General features: G+C 42.1%; 1 protein-coding gene across 1 annotated transcript; it reads right to left on the reverse strand.

The window, feature by feature from the left end:
* Positions 1–268: 268 nt before the first annotated feature.
* On the reverse strand, positions 269–5,466 carry eve1 (even-skipped-like1). The gene is given in 4 exon segments (XM_069709966.1): positions 269–748; positions 4,202–4,419; positions 4,422–4,443; positions 5,368–5,466. Coding segments are annotated over 4 exon segments (819 nt in total).
* Between the last annotated feature and the right edge of the window lie 8,649 nt (positions 5,467–14,115).

A 14,115-nucleotide genomic window follows, 5' to 3' on the forward strand; every position in this document is an offset into this window, starting at 1 on the left:
AATAAAGAGAGTTTGTTTGGTGTCCGATCTGCATCTTCAGGCTTCACTGCAGCAGGCGAAGGTGAATTTCTCATGTTTACAGACACAATCCGGCTGACTGACCCTCGATACGGGTCAGTTTTACAAAAAGACCTTTGATTTACGTGTATCCAGGTTTTATTTTGAGGTGCTTGTGAGCCTCGTTGATGTTGTTTTTAGAATGTGAAACTACTACTCTGTAGCTCATGATGATTATTTCCTCTTTGTGTGACGTAGTTTTCATCTGGTTTCACACCATCTCCTCCCTCCGCTCCAGACCAGCAGGCTGGATGTTGGCCTTGGGACTGCAAGGCCTCAGTCCCAGCACCTCCCCTCTGGCTTTGAACAGTGGTTCTGGTCCCCAGTGTAGGCAGATGGGACAGGGACATGAAGCGGGGTGGTGCATGATGCTGGCGGGGGCGTAGAGGGCTGCTGTTGCAGGCGGCAGCCCCCCAGGCCTGTTGTACTGGGACAGGCGGAAGACATCCAGCTGCCTCATCGGTGCAGTGTAGGGGCCGTGAACGGAGGCTGCTGCCGACGAGAGAGACAGAGGGGAGTAGTGGTGGAGGGGGAGGTGGGACGGAGGGGGCGGGACCAAGGGGTACGGCACGGTGGAGGAAGGAGCAACTCGGCCAATCAGCAGCGCCCCCAGTGGGTCGATGAGAGGGTGAGGCCAGGGCAAGGACTGTCTCTGACGTTTGTCCTTCATCCTTCTGTTCTGGAACCACACCTGCAGGGAGGGAGGAGGACAGACGGGAGACAGGACGGACGAAGACTGAGAAGGTGAGAAGATGACAGTGGAGATTTGGAAAGGAGCAGGAAGATTGCAGAAGGACGTTCGGTCTCCCAGAGTTTTTCCCCAGAACCAAATAGGTTCTGGGGCCTTTTTGTGTTTGCATTCGCACCACCAACAGGAACTGAGAGATGTCGTAGCACCGACAGCTCTCACCTGGAACCACACCGGGTTCCGGGTCGTAGCACCGACAGCTCTCACCTGGAACCACACCGGGTTCCGGGTCGTAGCACCGACAGCTCTCACCTGGAACCACACCGGGTTCCGGGTCGTAGCACCGACAGCTCTCACCGACGCTCCGCCACTTATTTCTCCAACTAAAGAAATGCAGGTTTCAGTTTTCTTGATCCGGTTGAAATTCATTAACATGTCTGACCTGTTTGAAGATCCAAAGAGTTCCATTCAAGAAGGCCAATAAAACCAAATGGAACAGTCAAAGTTCTCATAATTACATTTAAGATGTATTAACTGATTCACTTATGATCCGCTAACATTTGCGTTGTCGGTTACTGCATTATGGATCAACAAAAACTCAACACGTCCGGTCATTTTTTCAAACTAGAGGCCCTTTAGCCTTTTATAAGAAAGAAACCACTAATAAAAACTGTTATCGTGAAACATCTGCAACATAACACCGCTGCGTAAACTTTTGATATTTCTCTTGGTTGAATCAAAGTCACGTATTTGGTCGAGTTTCGATGGTGAAAAGCTGCTCCAGTACTTTGAGAATGAATCCGAGGTCTGAACAGTCCTGAGTGGAGCGAGGATGATACCAGGCTATCTAACTGCATCACTCTCCACCACGTCACACCACAATACTTCATTTTCTCTGCTTGATTCTTATTTTCTCACATTTCTGTCTTTAGATGTTAAAGCTGAGGCTTTCTGTCCGGTCCTCAACTCTTTCAGCAGAATCTCGGGGAGTGTGTGCTTCTAAGATGTCAGGTGGCAGCGTTTACAAGGCCTCGCTTTACATTCCTGCTCTTTCATAAAAGACCCACCAGTAGTTGGCAGGGAGGTGGGCGTGTTTACTGCACATTAAAGCTGCTGCATCGGGCGCCTCTGCGTCAAATGTTAGACGCCGCTAAAGCTGTCACTACTCAATCAGCCGCGGTGATTGAAACCGCCTGTCGCCAGGTGAGTGTCGCTTCATCAAATCTCTGCTTCCTGTTTTGATGTGATTGGTTGGATTTTCAGGCCGTGTGCAGAAGCAAAGAGACTGTGAACAAATGTTAGACGAAAGAATTTCACGAAGCCTGAAAATAAGTGATGGAAGTTTATTTTTGAGCTTCATGTCTCTGAATAGGCAGCTGGAGCAGCTCAGTACTGTCTGCGCTCACAACATCTGCCGAGCAGCACATCTGCAGCTGCTCACCAACACGTTCATTGTTGTTTATTAAAGTGTCCAAAACTCAACTGAAAGAAGAACAACTCAGTTTTACAGGCTGATGTGTGCCGGGACTATTTCATGACTGTAAATACACCATGTGTCTCATCTTACAACTACAGAATATCATAATACTCATGTCCAGATGAGAGGGCCACTATCGATCCTCGATACCTCTCAATTCCATCATCCCAGAAACCAACCTGCATTCCAGAAGAAACATTTTAAAATGTAAAATAAAAACAATATTTAATCACTGAAAACAGCTTCTCAGATGTGAATATTTGCCCTTTTATGGTGGTAAAATTAACATCCATGACAGGAAAAATAAAAGAAATTAGAAGGTGCTACCTTGGTTGCACGCTGCCTCATTGACATGGTTTTTCTTTAATAACACCTCAGTAGACACTCACATATTCAACACTCATAACATGACTCTATTTATTGGATTCCTTTTTGTGCACAGTTTTATAAAAACATACTCCTCAGTCACATTGTTTTGTCAGAAATAAACTCAAATCAGTGAAGTGATCTGGGTTTGTGGGGAATCTGTCGGTTTGTCTTCAGGTCCACAGACGGACTCTGAGCACCGCTAGTTGATTGCATGTGTAAGTACGGTATATTTCATGATCTCACTCTATGTGCATTTGAAATAAACTTCTTCTAATAATAGAATTATTACAACCTGTTTTATTTTTCGTGGCAACATTGAGATGGTAAAGAAACGTACTTTTTTGAAACACATATGTGTTTAACAGACAAATACAAACTGAAAGTCTGAAACATGAAACTCTTCAGGTTCCTTTCACCTCAACAGTTTCCTTCCGTCCTCTTTCACTTCTGACTTTATCAAACTTCTCTACAGGCTTTTAATTTGGCCAGGACAAAGGACACACACTCGACCTGGTTGATCATAACACCGTGTTCTTCCAGGCTCCCCTCCTCTCTCAAGAGATATCATGTTCGCTTATCGGTGTCCCATCAAGGAATCAAGGACCTGATCGAAGTGATAATTGGTTGGTTCCCTGCCTCGTCAGCCACTTGAACCCTCTCCATCTCTTTTAGAATAAAATAGCACACTAGCTCAGACAGCATGATGCTGACCTTCAACATGAACCCACTTTATGAAATCTCTGTGTCAACCCTGGATATTATATGTTGGACTATCAGAGGGATCATCCCGCCCTCCGGACTGCATTCACTCTGTTTTAATCTGATAGTTGGGTTAACTGCTGTCCATCTACTAATATCTCACTATCTATATTTAGATTATAGGGTTGCTTTCTTTAACGTTAAGGTTCTGTTGGAAGGACTGCACGATGTTAAGTGCACTGAAATAACTTGAGTTGTGATTTGGTGCTATATTAATAGAATAGAATTGAATTGTCTGGGTGCCTTCTATAATATTTTCACTTGACCGAGGAGTTCTTTTCGATTCAGAGTTGTCCTTTGCTGCCCAACTGTGATTGCTAACCAAGATCAGCTCATTTCTCTCCTGCAGACTTGGAGAAGCTCCTCCATGCTTTTATCTCTTCTCATTCATATCATATTAATAACACACTTTATTCTGTAGTGAAACATCCGCAGACTGCTGCTACAAAATGCTGCTGCTCACATCTGCAGTCTGCTGAATCCTCATGAGGCTGATCGCTGCTGAGACCTTCCAGTACGGCTCTCATGGTTCCACATCAGGACTTACTGGGCCTCTGCCTTTCAGCCTCTCAGCTGTGAAACTCCCTGCCTGGAAATCTCAGTCAGACAAACTCAGAAACTTCCTTCAGATTTCTGACTATAGGACTCACTTCTATTGTGTGCCATTATGTCAGGTCCTGTCAGTTGTTACTATTTAAATCAAATCATTTCATCCTGTTTATATCTGTCGTTCTGGATCTTTCTTGACTTTACATCAGCTGCATCTGCTTTTATTGTGAAGCACTTTGTGGCATAGTTTTCTAACGGTGCTCTATGAATAGTTGTGATCATTATTATTAGGTAACACATACCTTGATCGTGGTCTCCGGTAAGTTGAGCGCCACGGCCAGTTCGCAGCGCCTGGGTCTGGACACGTAGCTCTCCTTGCCGTACTCCTGCTCCAGACGGGACAGCTGGCTGCGCGTGAACGCCGTCCGGTGCCTCCGGCTGTGGTCGAGCAGCGCGCTGCGCGGGGACGAGCCCTGCTGCTCCTCACCGCCGGGACTGTGCACGATAGCAGCGGCCGCCACCGGCGTGTGTTTGCCCTCCGCCACTGAAATGACCCATTAAAGCACATTCATATCATATTAATAATCATTTTAGCCTCGACCTGTCCAAATGTGTCCACAGAAAGAAGCAGGCTTTTATGTAAATAAAATGACCATGAAAATAAATGTCATGATAATACAAACTTGAGGAGATTCTTCAACCAACACACATCATGATTCTTTCTACTTTTTATGAGAATTGCTTGTAATTAGATTTTGAGTTGATGTTGTTTCAGTAAATGTCACATCCTGCTTCTGCTGCTATAAAACACGACTTCCATTAGATTCCCAACATCTGACAGGGAGTCTGACCTCCGGGGTGCCGTGGGCCCGAAAATAAGCAACATTGTCGGATAAAGCACCTTTCAGTTTTTGAAGTAGAAAAAAAAAAATCAAAACGTGTTCATGGATCTAACAAGGACCGAAACACATTTAAGGGAAAAATAAAAACATTCATTCTTTTTTTTTTTTTTTTTTTACATTTGAAGTAGTTTTTTTTTGTTGTAAAACTGAACATGCAGACACTGATCTCAGTTATTATTTTTGTTAACGGTTTCACTTGACAAGAATATTTTTTCTTACAAAATCATCTTTTACATTTACTCACGCATCAGGTAGTTTCTGTGTTTGTGGCGTCCGAAGGATAAAATAACAATAGTTTTATTTAGTTTTTTTGTCGGTGGTCCTTGAGATCAAAATCCCCCCGCTGCAGGGTCCGCTCCCTTCAGAAAGGCTCCGCTCTCTTCAGAAAGGCCCGGGGAAGATGCTGCCTGCAGTCCCAGAAAAACTTACCTCCATGACACACACACACACACACACACACACACACACACACACACACACACACACACACACACACTCTCTCTCTCTCTCTCTCGCTCTCACACACAAACACACACACACACACACCTCTGCAGGTCCGTTCAGACAGTCAGAGAGAAGATGAGGTGTTTCTGTCCTATGAACCCCCTCCTCCCCTCCTGCTGCTGTCTGCGCTCCCCGGAGCTGCTCTCTTCCTCTGTCCCCATCACAGGCGCCCCAGACGGGCCGCGCTGAGCCGGAGCCCGCAGAGGTGTTAAGGTGTTTAAGGATAAAGCCTTTGGTCTCCGTCTCGGCCTTTGTACTTTTGTTATGGAGAATTAAAGACGAGCAGGCACAGACAGCAGCCAGACCCTCATTGTTCTCCGCCGTTTGATGTTTGGAAGTAAATCATTACAGGCCTAATGGCTCCAGATTGGTGGAGAGGAATTGCTAATTTAGATAATGTTATGGCTATGAGTGTGGGTATTATATAAAATATGTCTTTTCATTTAAATCATAATCTTTTTGATGTTTAAAAAAATAATATTTCATGCAGTTTAAAAGTAAAGATGTAGAAATTATACTAATATATTTTCTGCCAAAAGAAAGTTAATAAAAAAAATAAAAAACACACATTTATTTGCCCTTTTTTAAACAGGCCATAATAAACGGAATATTTTCTTTATTTTATGGCTGATAAATTTGTCAAATTACGTATTTTATTTTGAAAAATGTGACTTTTGGAAACTGAAATGATACGAATTGGGTCGTGGTTTAATGTTTCTTCCAGGTGACGGAGAAATTTTCACCGTTGAATATGAACCCGTTCCGACAATAAGTTTGAGCTAATAGCAGTGCAGGAAGAACCGAAACGCATCTTTCAGTGCCCAGCCTTGTTTTCCAGTGTGGAGGGAGCTGACCCTTGAACCTGTGTTTTGGAGTTTATTATGGCTATAATCTGCTCTGATTGTTAATCCAGCGGCCACATGATGATAAAGAGGACAGGCGGAGGACAGAGACAGACAGACGCCAGGTAGGGTGGAGTCACTGTTACACGGAGGAAATTTATCATTATAAAAACACACTCATGCACTACAGAGGACTCCCATTCACTGGTGAACTTTTCTGCGTGGCTGATGAGTGTCATAAATGATACGTTTGACTGTCTGAGCACTGCTCCTGTCGCGGTTTCAGATAGTTTGGTGCGTGGACTGATGGAAGACACTCGGATCTTTTAGAAGTAAAATGCCACAGAAGAGTCCTTCACAAAGAAAAATCCTGTGTCCAGGAGAAAGTTCAGCACTAATAGCAGTGAAATAGAATATTAAAGTTCCAAAAGTAAAATTACACGTGCAGAATAACTAAGAATAACAAATAATTCATTGTTTGATAATTAATTAATGATGCATCACTGTGTTCATTATTTTATTGCTACAGCTGCTGAAGACCGAGTTGATTTCAACCATTGAGTAGATAAAGTTATCAATTGAATACAATGGAATAAAAATTATAATACAACACCGTTTCCCCAAAAAGTTGGGGAGCTGTGAAAGTATATATAAAAACAAAATGGAATGATTTGCAAATCACATAAACCCATATGTAGTTGGAAATAGACCAAAAACAATATATCAAATGTTGAAACAGAGAAATGTTACTGTTTTATGAAAAATATATGCTTATTTTGAATATGATGGCAACAACACGTTTCAAAAAAGTTGGGACAGCGGTAACAAAAGACTGGAAAAGTTGTGTAAAGATTTTTTTTAAACTTCAACTTTTATGTCAATTATCCATATGACATACAGACATGCAGATAGATCGAAAAACTGTTTCTCACAATCCCACGGTGTTCAAAACAAAAAGACGAAACAAGAAAAGCACAAATATGTAACAACAAAAAACAATAAAACAGACAACAACCACAATGACGATTATCTGCAGTATAAATAAGTACAATGTAGTGCAAATACGGGTCCATAGTGCACCTGGTTGAACATCTCACAACTAATTAGGTTACCATGGCAACAGATCAGTAACATGATCAGGTATAAAAATGATTTCAGAGGCAGAGTCTCTCAGATTGTTTCCCACACAGTCTTTCACAGAGTGATGAACCTCTCCCCATCTTCACTGCTAAGAATAATGTTCCTCAACGTAAAACTACAAAGAATTAGAGGATTTCATCGTCTACGGTTCATAATATCATTAAACGATTCAGAGAATCTGGAGAAATCTCTGAACACAAGGGACAAGGCTGGAAACCAATATTGGATGGTGGTGATCTTCAGGCCCTCAGGCAGCACTGCATTAAAAACACACTATTCTGGAGTGGAAATCACTGCATGGGCTCAGGAACACTTGTGAAAACCATCGTCTGTGAACACAGTTCATCGCTGCGTCCACAAATGCTGTTAAAACTCTCCAAAGAAGAAACCAGATAGAAACATGATCCAGAAACACCGCCACCTTCTAAAACCAGACCTCAGACATTTGGGGCTCTATTTTCGTACCCGTGCAGGTGCAGTGCAAATCTAAGTGCAGTGGTATTTCAGTGGATTTTGGTTCCGCTCTTGTGCTGAGTTGTAATTTTTGTTGACCAGTGCACCGGGTGGGGGGGGGGGGGGGGGGGGTTGGCAAAGATCTACAGGTGCAGTGCAATTCATGTGTCAATTTTGAGATGAAGTTACGCCTGCTCCTCCATCAGGTCAGACCAGGTCTAATTCAGGTGCCGGGCCATTTTGGCACCGTGTGTCCTTCTATATGAGACGCTCTGGAAATGAGAGCTTGTTGGCTTCGCATATTAAAATCAAACGTTTTGTTGTTCCCTCTGTCAACCCTGGTCTCCTTCTTAATCGTTGATGCTCTATGACAACATCACCTCACTTTATTGCCAATATAATTACGGCTGCTGGAGTGCCACTTGAACTTTCAAATATGTTGTTTTGGGATATTTCTCTGTTGGATATTTTAAAGCTTCCAAAGACACCAAATATATCAGGTATAATATGACGAGCAAGCTGCAGCATTTGATGGTATGCTGCAGCCATAAAACATACCCATGTATAATAATGGGTTTGAATATTTACTTCAATATTGCTCATTCAGAGAGATGCCCTGACTTCAGCTTGAGGTCATGGGAATAAAGGGTGGGAGGCTGTCACTTAGAGCGATGAAGTGTCCCGGTTTATGCGACTGATCAAACACTCTCACTCGGCCTTCTTCACCATTCCCATATTTGAGGAACAATGCACATGCTGCATTACTTCTCGATGCTGCATGTGCTCAACATATGTAACTATGCTGCACATGTTCCTAAAATGTTTTGAGAAGTTTAAAAAAATTGGTGTGTTGTCCCCAAGTCCACCCACACACTGAATGTGTTAGAAATGAAACAACCGAGGAAGGCGAGTGAAACATCTGCTCGCGTCTTCATCTGAGACCCTGAAGTTTCAGAGTATTTTATTGTGGTTGTGGCCTGTACTACTACCAGTGATGCCTCGGTGCAGTGGTGTGAGTGACCGACATCTTTCAGTGATAACTTGAAGCCTTTTTTTTGGCATCTTTATTGATCAAAGATAATGAATAACAGTAGAAATATGAGACATTTTCTTTCCAGGTCCCGTTCTAAGGCTTCTCTCATGCATTCGGAGTCAAGCCACTTGACCTCTCTGGATACAGTTTGGGTCCAGTTGGAGTAAAGATGTCATTCATTAGCTTTTTGTCCATGTTTTTGGTTTCCTGAAGTTTTATGTTTTTTAATTGTTTATTGGTTTTACAGAAAAGTACAAAGCTGACGCAACACAAATATTTTCCATTTTATGTACAGCCCAAAAATGCTGAGGCCGAAAAGTAAAACTGAAACTGAGGAAGTCTCCTACCCACAATGCAAATACTCTTTTCTTATTCCCCTTTTTGTTGTTGTTTCATTTAAAGTGGGTTCTCATTTGATCAAGGATTCCAAAAAAGACTTAATAAAGATGAGAATACATTGACATAAAGACTTAATTTGGGAAGTGTTTTCATTTTATTGATTCTGCGTGTTAATAAACTGGATAAATGAGGCTGCCGGTCAAAGTCAGCAGTAGTGTGCTGGAGTCGTGTCTTAAAGTTCCCAGTCAGCACTAAAGTCAGAAATGTTCCTGAGTACCTGAAGGAGCCTGATCCAACTCTGAATAGGAGATGTGAATATGAGAAATTTTAGGCCCTGTTGCAGGTTGCAGAGCATTTATAGTTTCAGAGTTGCACCTCGCGCCTCCAGCAGCTCAGTCTGAGTGCAGCTGATGGAGGGATATTTTTCAGTTTGCAAAGCACACATGAACCGATCTATCCAAAACCCTCAGACAGGTTTGGTGGATGTCCTACACATTTAATCACACAAAGATAAATAAAAGAAGATGTTTTGTTTGAAACATCTGATTCAGTTATTTATATGACAACTTGAGCTGACTCGTGTCTGTTGAATTGGATGTGAATCAGGCAGTTGGCGTGGGTCACGACACGGCAGTCAATCTCAGCCTTAAAATATAAAAGGCACTACAAATGAATTGTAATCAAACCACACAAGAGGTAACAATTCACAAGTCTTTTCATCTCCTCATCTGGTTTAGGAATGTGTGTGACACTGTGTCATTTACACACGAAAGATTAAAGCAGTTTACACACGGCATCTTAGCTCATTTAATTCATGATCGGAAAGTAAATTATTCTCAATCACACCTCAAGATGCAGTTTATTTATTAACGCCACAACATCAGTGATGTTTGGAGCACATTTCTCTTCATCAGTGGCTTTAATAAATGAATTGCATTGGGAGGTTTAAGTGTAAATAGTTTACTTCTGCTCACTCCTCAACATCCTTGCAGCTCCTGATTTTAATATATTGGATGAGTGTTCTTTGTTCACTTTGACATTTAATTAACGACAGTGAATTTGAACTAAAACACCACACTGCACTTTGTTTGTTCCTTTTTGTAATGCTGAATCGTTTACCTTATCAGCAATCATTCCCTCTTCTGGATTATTTCTGGTAAGATTATGCTGCATTTATTCCATGTTGACTCTGTAGCATTAATCTAAATATTCAATGGTTGCCGTCTTGCCATCACATCAAACAAGTGGAACAACAAAGGGATATTTCAACATTTTGGGAAATACGGTCACTGGCTTGCCGAGATAGCTGAATCAGCTAAATGTTCCGTGTCTCGTCCCAAATCCACCAACCAAACCTACAATGATAATGAATTGCCATGTTATATTTTGTTTGTTTAATAATTTCCAGTGACTATCAATGACAAAGGTTTGTGGACAACAATCAGGCTGAACAACACGAAGGAGAGAAGAGCGCTTCCTCAATCTGAGGAACACAGAGACTGGATGACAGCAGAGTGACAGCAGAGTGAGTGACAGTAGCGGGGCAGACTGGGAACAGGTGAGGTGGGCGGGGCAGACAGGAGACTGGGCATGGAGAGAGACCGAGAGAGAGAGAGAGACACTGGGGACCTCTGGTGGGTGGAGGGAGAGATACAGAAAACACACAGAGGCAGAAGACCAAATAACAGACCAGACTATCTTTGTCCTCGATTGGTGGGTAAACCGCTGTTTACACTAATGGTGACTTGGAATAGTTTCTAAAGGGCTGCTGCATTGTTGAGGTGGGGACCATCTGCATGTGACCACCGGTACCGGGTGGGTTATTTTCTCTTAGATTTTGGATAGAACATCCACAGATCTACCAAGTGACAGAAAGCAATGGACTGAGGCAAAGGATTCCCCCAAAATTACAAAGTTGATTTTTTTTAATTTTTTTAATTTTTTTAATATAACAGTAAAATAAAAAAGCAATTTATTAAATCAACTACAATTATAAAAAAATACAATCCAATGTGGCGTTAAAACATAAGCAGAGTGCTACTGGTGACTAGGCCACAGCTGTAGGCAGTAAAAGGGGGGGAAACAGACTCTGGGACAGGACCCTCACCAGCTCCTGTACTCCACACTCTCACATCAAACAATACAAAATTATAACCAAAAGCATGCAAATACTGAAAAGATGTGGAGAACAAAAAGAAAATCCCATCAACCACACAACTGAGAATGTGAGGAGCAGGTGAGCGGCCCAGTCACCGGACCCATCACCGTCTGGGCGGCCACACTGCTGCCAGCCCCAAACACTCCTAAAAGAAAAAGGAGGATCAAACTCCACTTCTGTTACATTACCGACCGTGTTCATATGTTTGGCTAGCTGTGTGCTTCAGAGCAGTTACAACAGCTGTATGTGACGAGCTCAATCCGCTCATCGTCTATCTGTGTATGGAACTGAGGCCGTTTATGTAGCAGACACACGGACCTCTTTAGCACAAACCAAATGCTTTTATATGATATGTGGTTTTGCTGTGGATCTGCTCTCGTTTCTAGGTTCTTGCTAAAAACACAGGTAAGCTAGCTGTGACGTAAACTAGAGGCAGCTCATCATTATTTTGTTCGTTGATTCATTAGAGAATTCACACAATCCAACTTAGAAAAAAAAAAGAAGCAGGGCGAGAACAGGCAAAATAAGACCAAACTGCTAAAACGAGAAGCCCATTGAGCCCAAACTGGGTGATACAGCGGCTCACTATCGCCTCCAAATGTACGAAGTGGTATTACAAGACTTGACCTAATGTTCACATCCTTTCAAGTGCAACCATGTTAGCTCTGCGAGGCTGTACTTTGAGCTAAAAGCCTTCATCACTAACACGCTCACTTATGAGCCCGGGGTAATGTTCACCAGGTGATGGTGTCATTACTCTTTCAGGGAAACCGAACACCGAAGCATCGAAACAAATTTACAAAATATATTTCTCTTCATGCCAGCGTGGAGCATCCTTTGTTTCTTGTTTGCTACTTAAACGATTTCTGTAATGGCACAAAACACTGACTCTGCAGCGCGGCTGCTGATTCCTCCGTTATGAATGTGATTCTGTGGGCTGTGTTTGTTGCACCATTAATCCTTTTGAAAATGTGAACATGTCATGCTTCAAGTGCACTTCTTTTTGGACTTTCTAAGAAGCATCTTTTTTTTTAGTCAAGGACCTTCATTATGTTCCCAACATGTTGGAAACTTTTACACTAAATCTGACCTGCAAAATTTCTGTCAAAGATTTTTTTACTTGAAGAGAATGTGTGAAGCTTCGATAACAACTGTGATCAGGAGTTAAAAACAACATTTGGTATTCAGACTGCATTAAAAACTGGTTGGAGGTGTGTTAGTAACAAGTGGTAAGTAACAGATGGTTAAATGGAGCAAGAACACTTTTCAAGTTATGAAGACGATAACTTGATCCTCCAACTTGACAGCCATCATGTAAACACTCGACATCATATTATAAATCGCCCAGCTGAACCAAAACGTTGCCAGATCTTGAACCAGGATACATTTTTATTTTTTTACTGGACGACCCTGCTTCATTTTTCTTCAAATGTTTTTGTTCTGCTCTCACTGTGTAATATAAGTCACAGTCGTCAGGAACACGTTACCGGTTAACGGTTTGTGAATGTCCGGTGTTGCTGTTTCCTTTCCGAGGACGGTCTCAGTGTCCATCACATCATAGATCATACACATGAAATGACAGAACGGCTTTATTAGCATAACATACTTTAGATTTCACATAAAGCAAACGTTATCTGACAGATGTCCAGTGACGTGTAAAATAGGTTAAATTACAGGTGCGAACTAGTTGTTTGGATTCATGTGATTTAATTAGGATGTGGAGCGGTTTGTTGCTCCGAGCAGTCGGCGACAGCATCCGGTTTTTTCATTGATTGTCATCATCCAGATTACGTCCTGATCAGATTGCCTCCAGCTGTTATTCTTACACCCTTGATTTAAGACTTTGTTTAAAATCCATACAAGCTCGCAGGGTCTGTAATTGACTGGCTTCAGTGGCAAGTGTCTTTCTGGGAGTGGTGTGGGCCTTATTAGAAACACATGTCCTGCAGAGGAAAGGATAACTTCCCATACAGAAACATTACTGAGCACATATTTGTCTCAGAGGGATAAATAGCATCACTTGTGACCGGGCATGCCAATGAGATTTCCTTCTTGCCTTTGATTTCAGCGTCAGCACCAGGACATTTTAGAGATGTAATGCTTTCCATTATTTGCTGCTGCGCTCTGCCAAAGCCTTTATCCCGAAGGGTTGGTAGTTTTGATCAACTGATCAAAGTACACAATTGTATCTGTAAAACATATGGCTGTTGAATTTGCTTTATCACCCACGTTCTGGTATTTTACCATTCATATTCGTGCTGAGTCTGCATTTACTAAGTAATCCAGAATCTGTTCATGATTTTGCTGTCGCAGTTTGGCTGATGGTGTTTTCAGAGCGTCCACTTCCTCGTAACCTGCTTTGTCTGATTTTCTCAACTACTGATATCCTTCATCTGCCAGAATCATGTACAAAAACCCATAACGAAAGATCCAATATTTTCACTTCCAAATTAATTCTATGATGACTTTGACCATTAAAACTGTCACTCAACACAGTAGATGGAATGGGGATGGCTTGATGTGCTGTCACAAGGTAAAGCAGGACCGGTAAAGAAAGAACCAAATTTTCATTTATATTTAAACAAATTACATTGGGTTACACATATGTTCGTTTTTAAAGGAATAGTTCAACATTTTGGGAAACACAGTCACTCGCTGACACAACAGCCGAATCAGCGAAATTGTCCACCAAATCCACCAGCTGTACATGACTGCTCACAAAGAACATGTGATACGTGTCCAAGAGTTTGATACGGGGGACATTTCTTTGTGATTGAAATATAATTGTCTTTCAGGGTGTGTAAACCTCGTGAAAAAAATAATCTGTCAGGTGTAATGGATTCTG

This window comes from Brachyistius frenatus, unplaced genomic scaffold, assembly GCF_029030835.1.
Source record: "Brachyistius frenatus isolate BFR_SWC_R1_liver_20210118 unplaced genomic scaffold, ASM2903083v1 Contig_87, whole genome shotgun sequence".
Classification (NCBI taxonomy): Eukaryota; Metazoa; Chordata; class Actinopteri; family Embiotocidae; genus Brachyistius; species Brachyistius frenatus.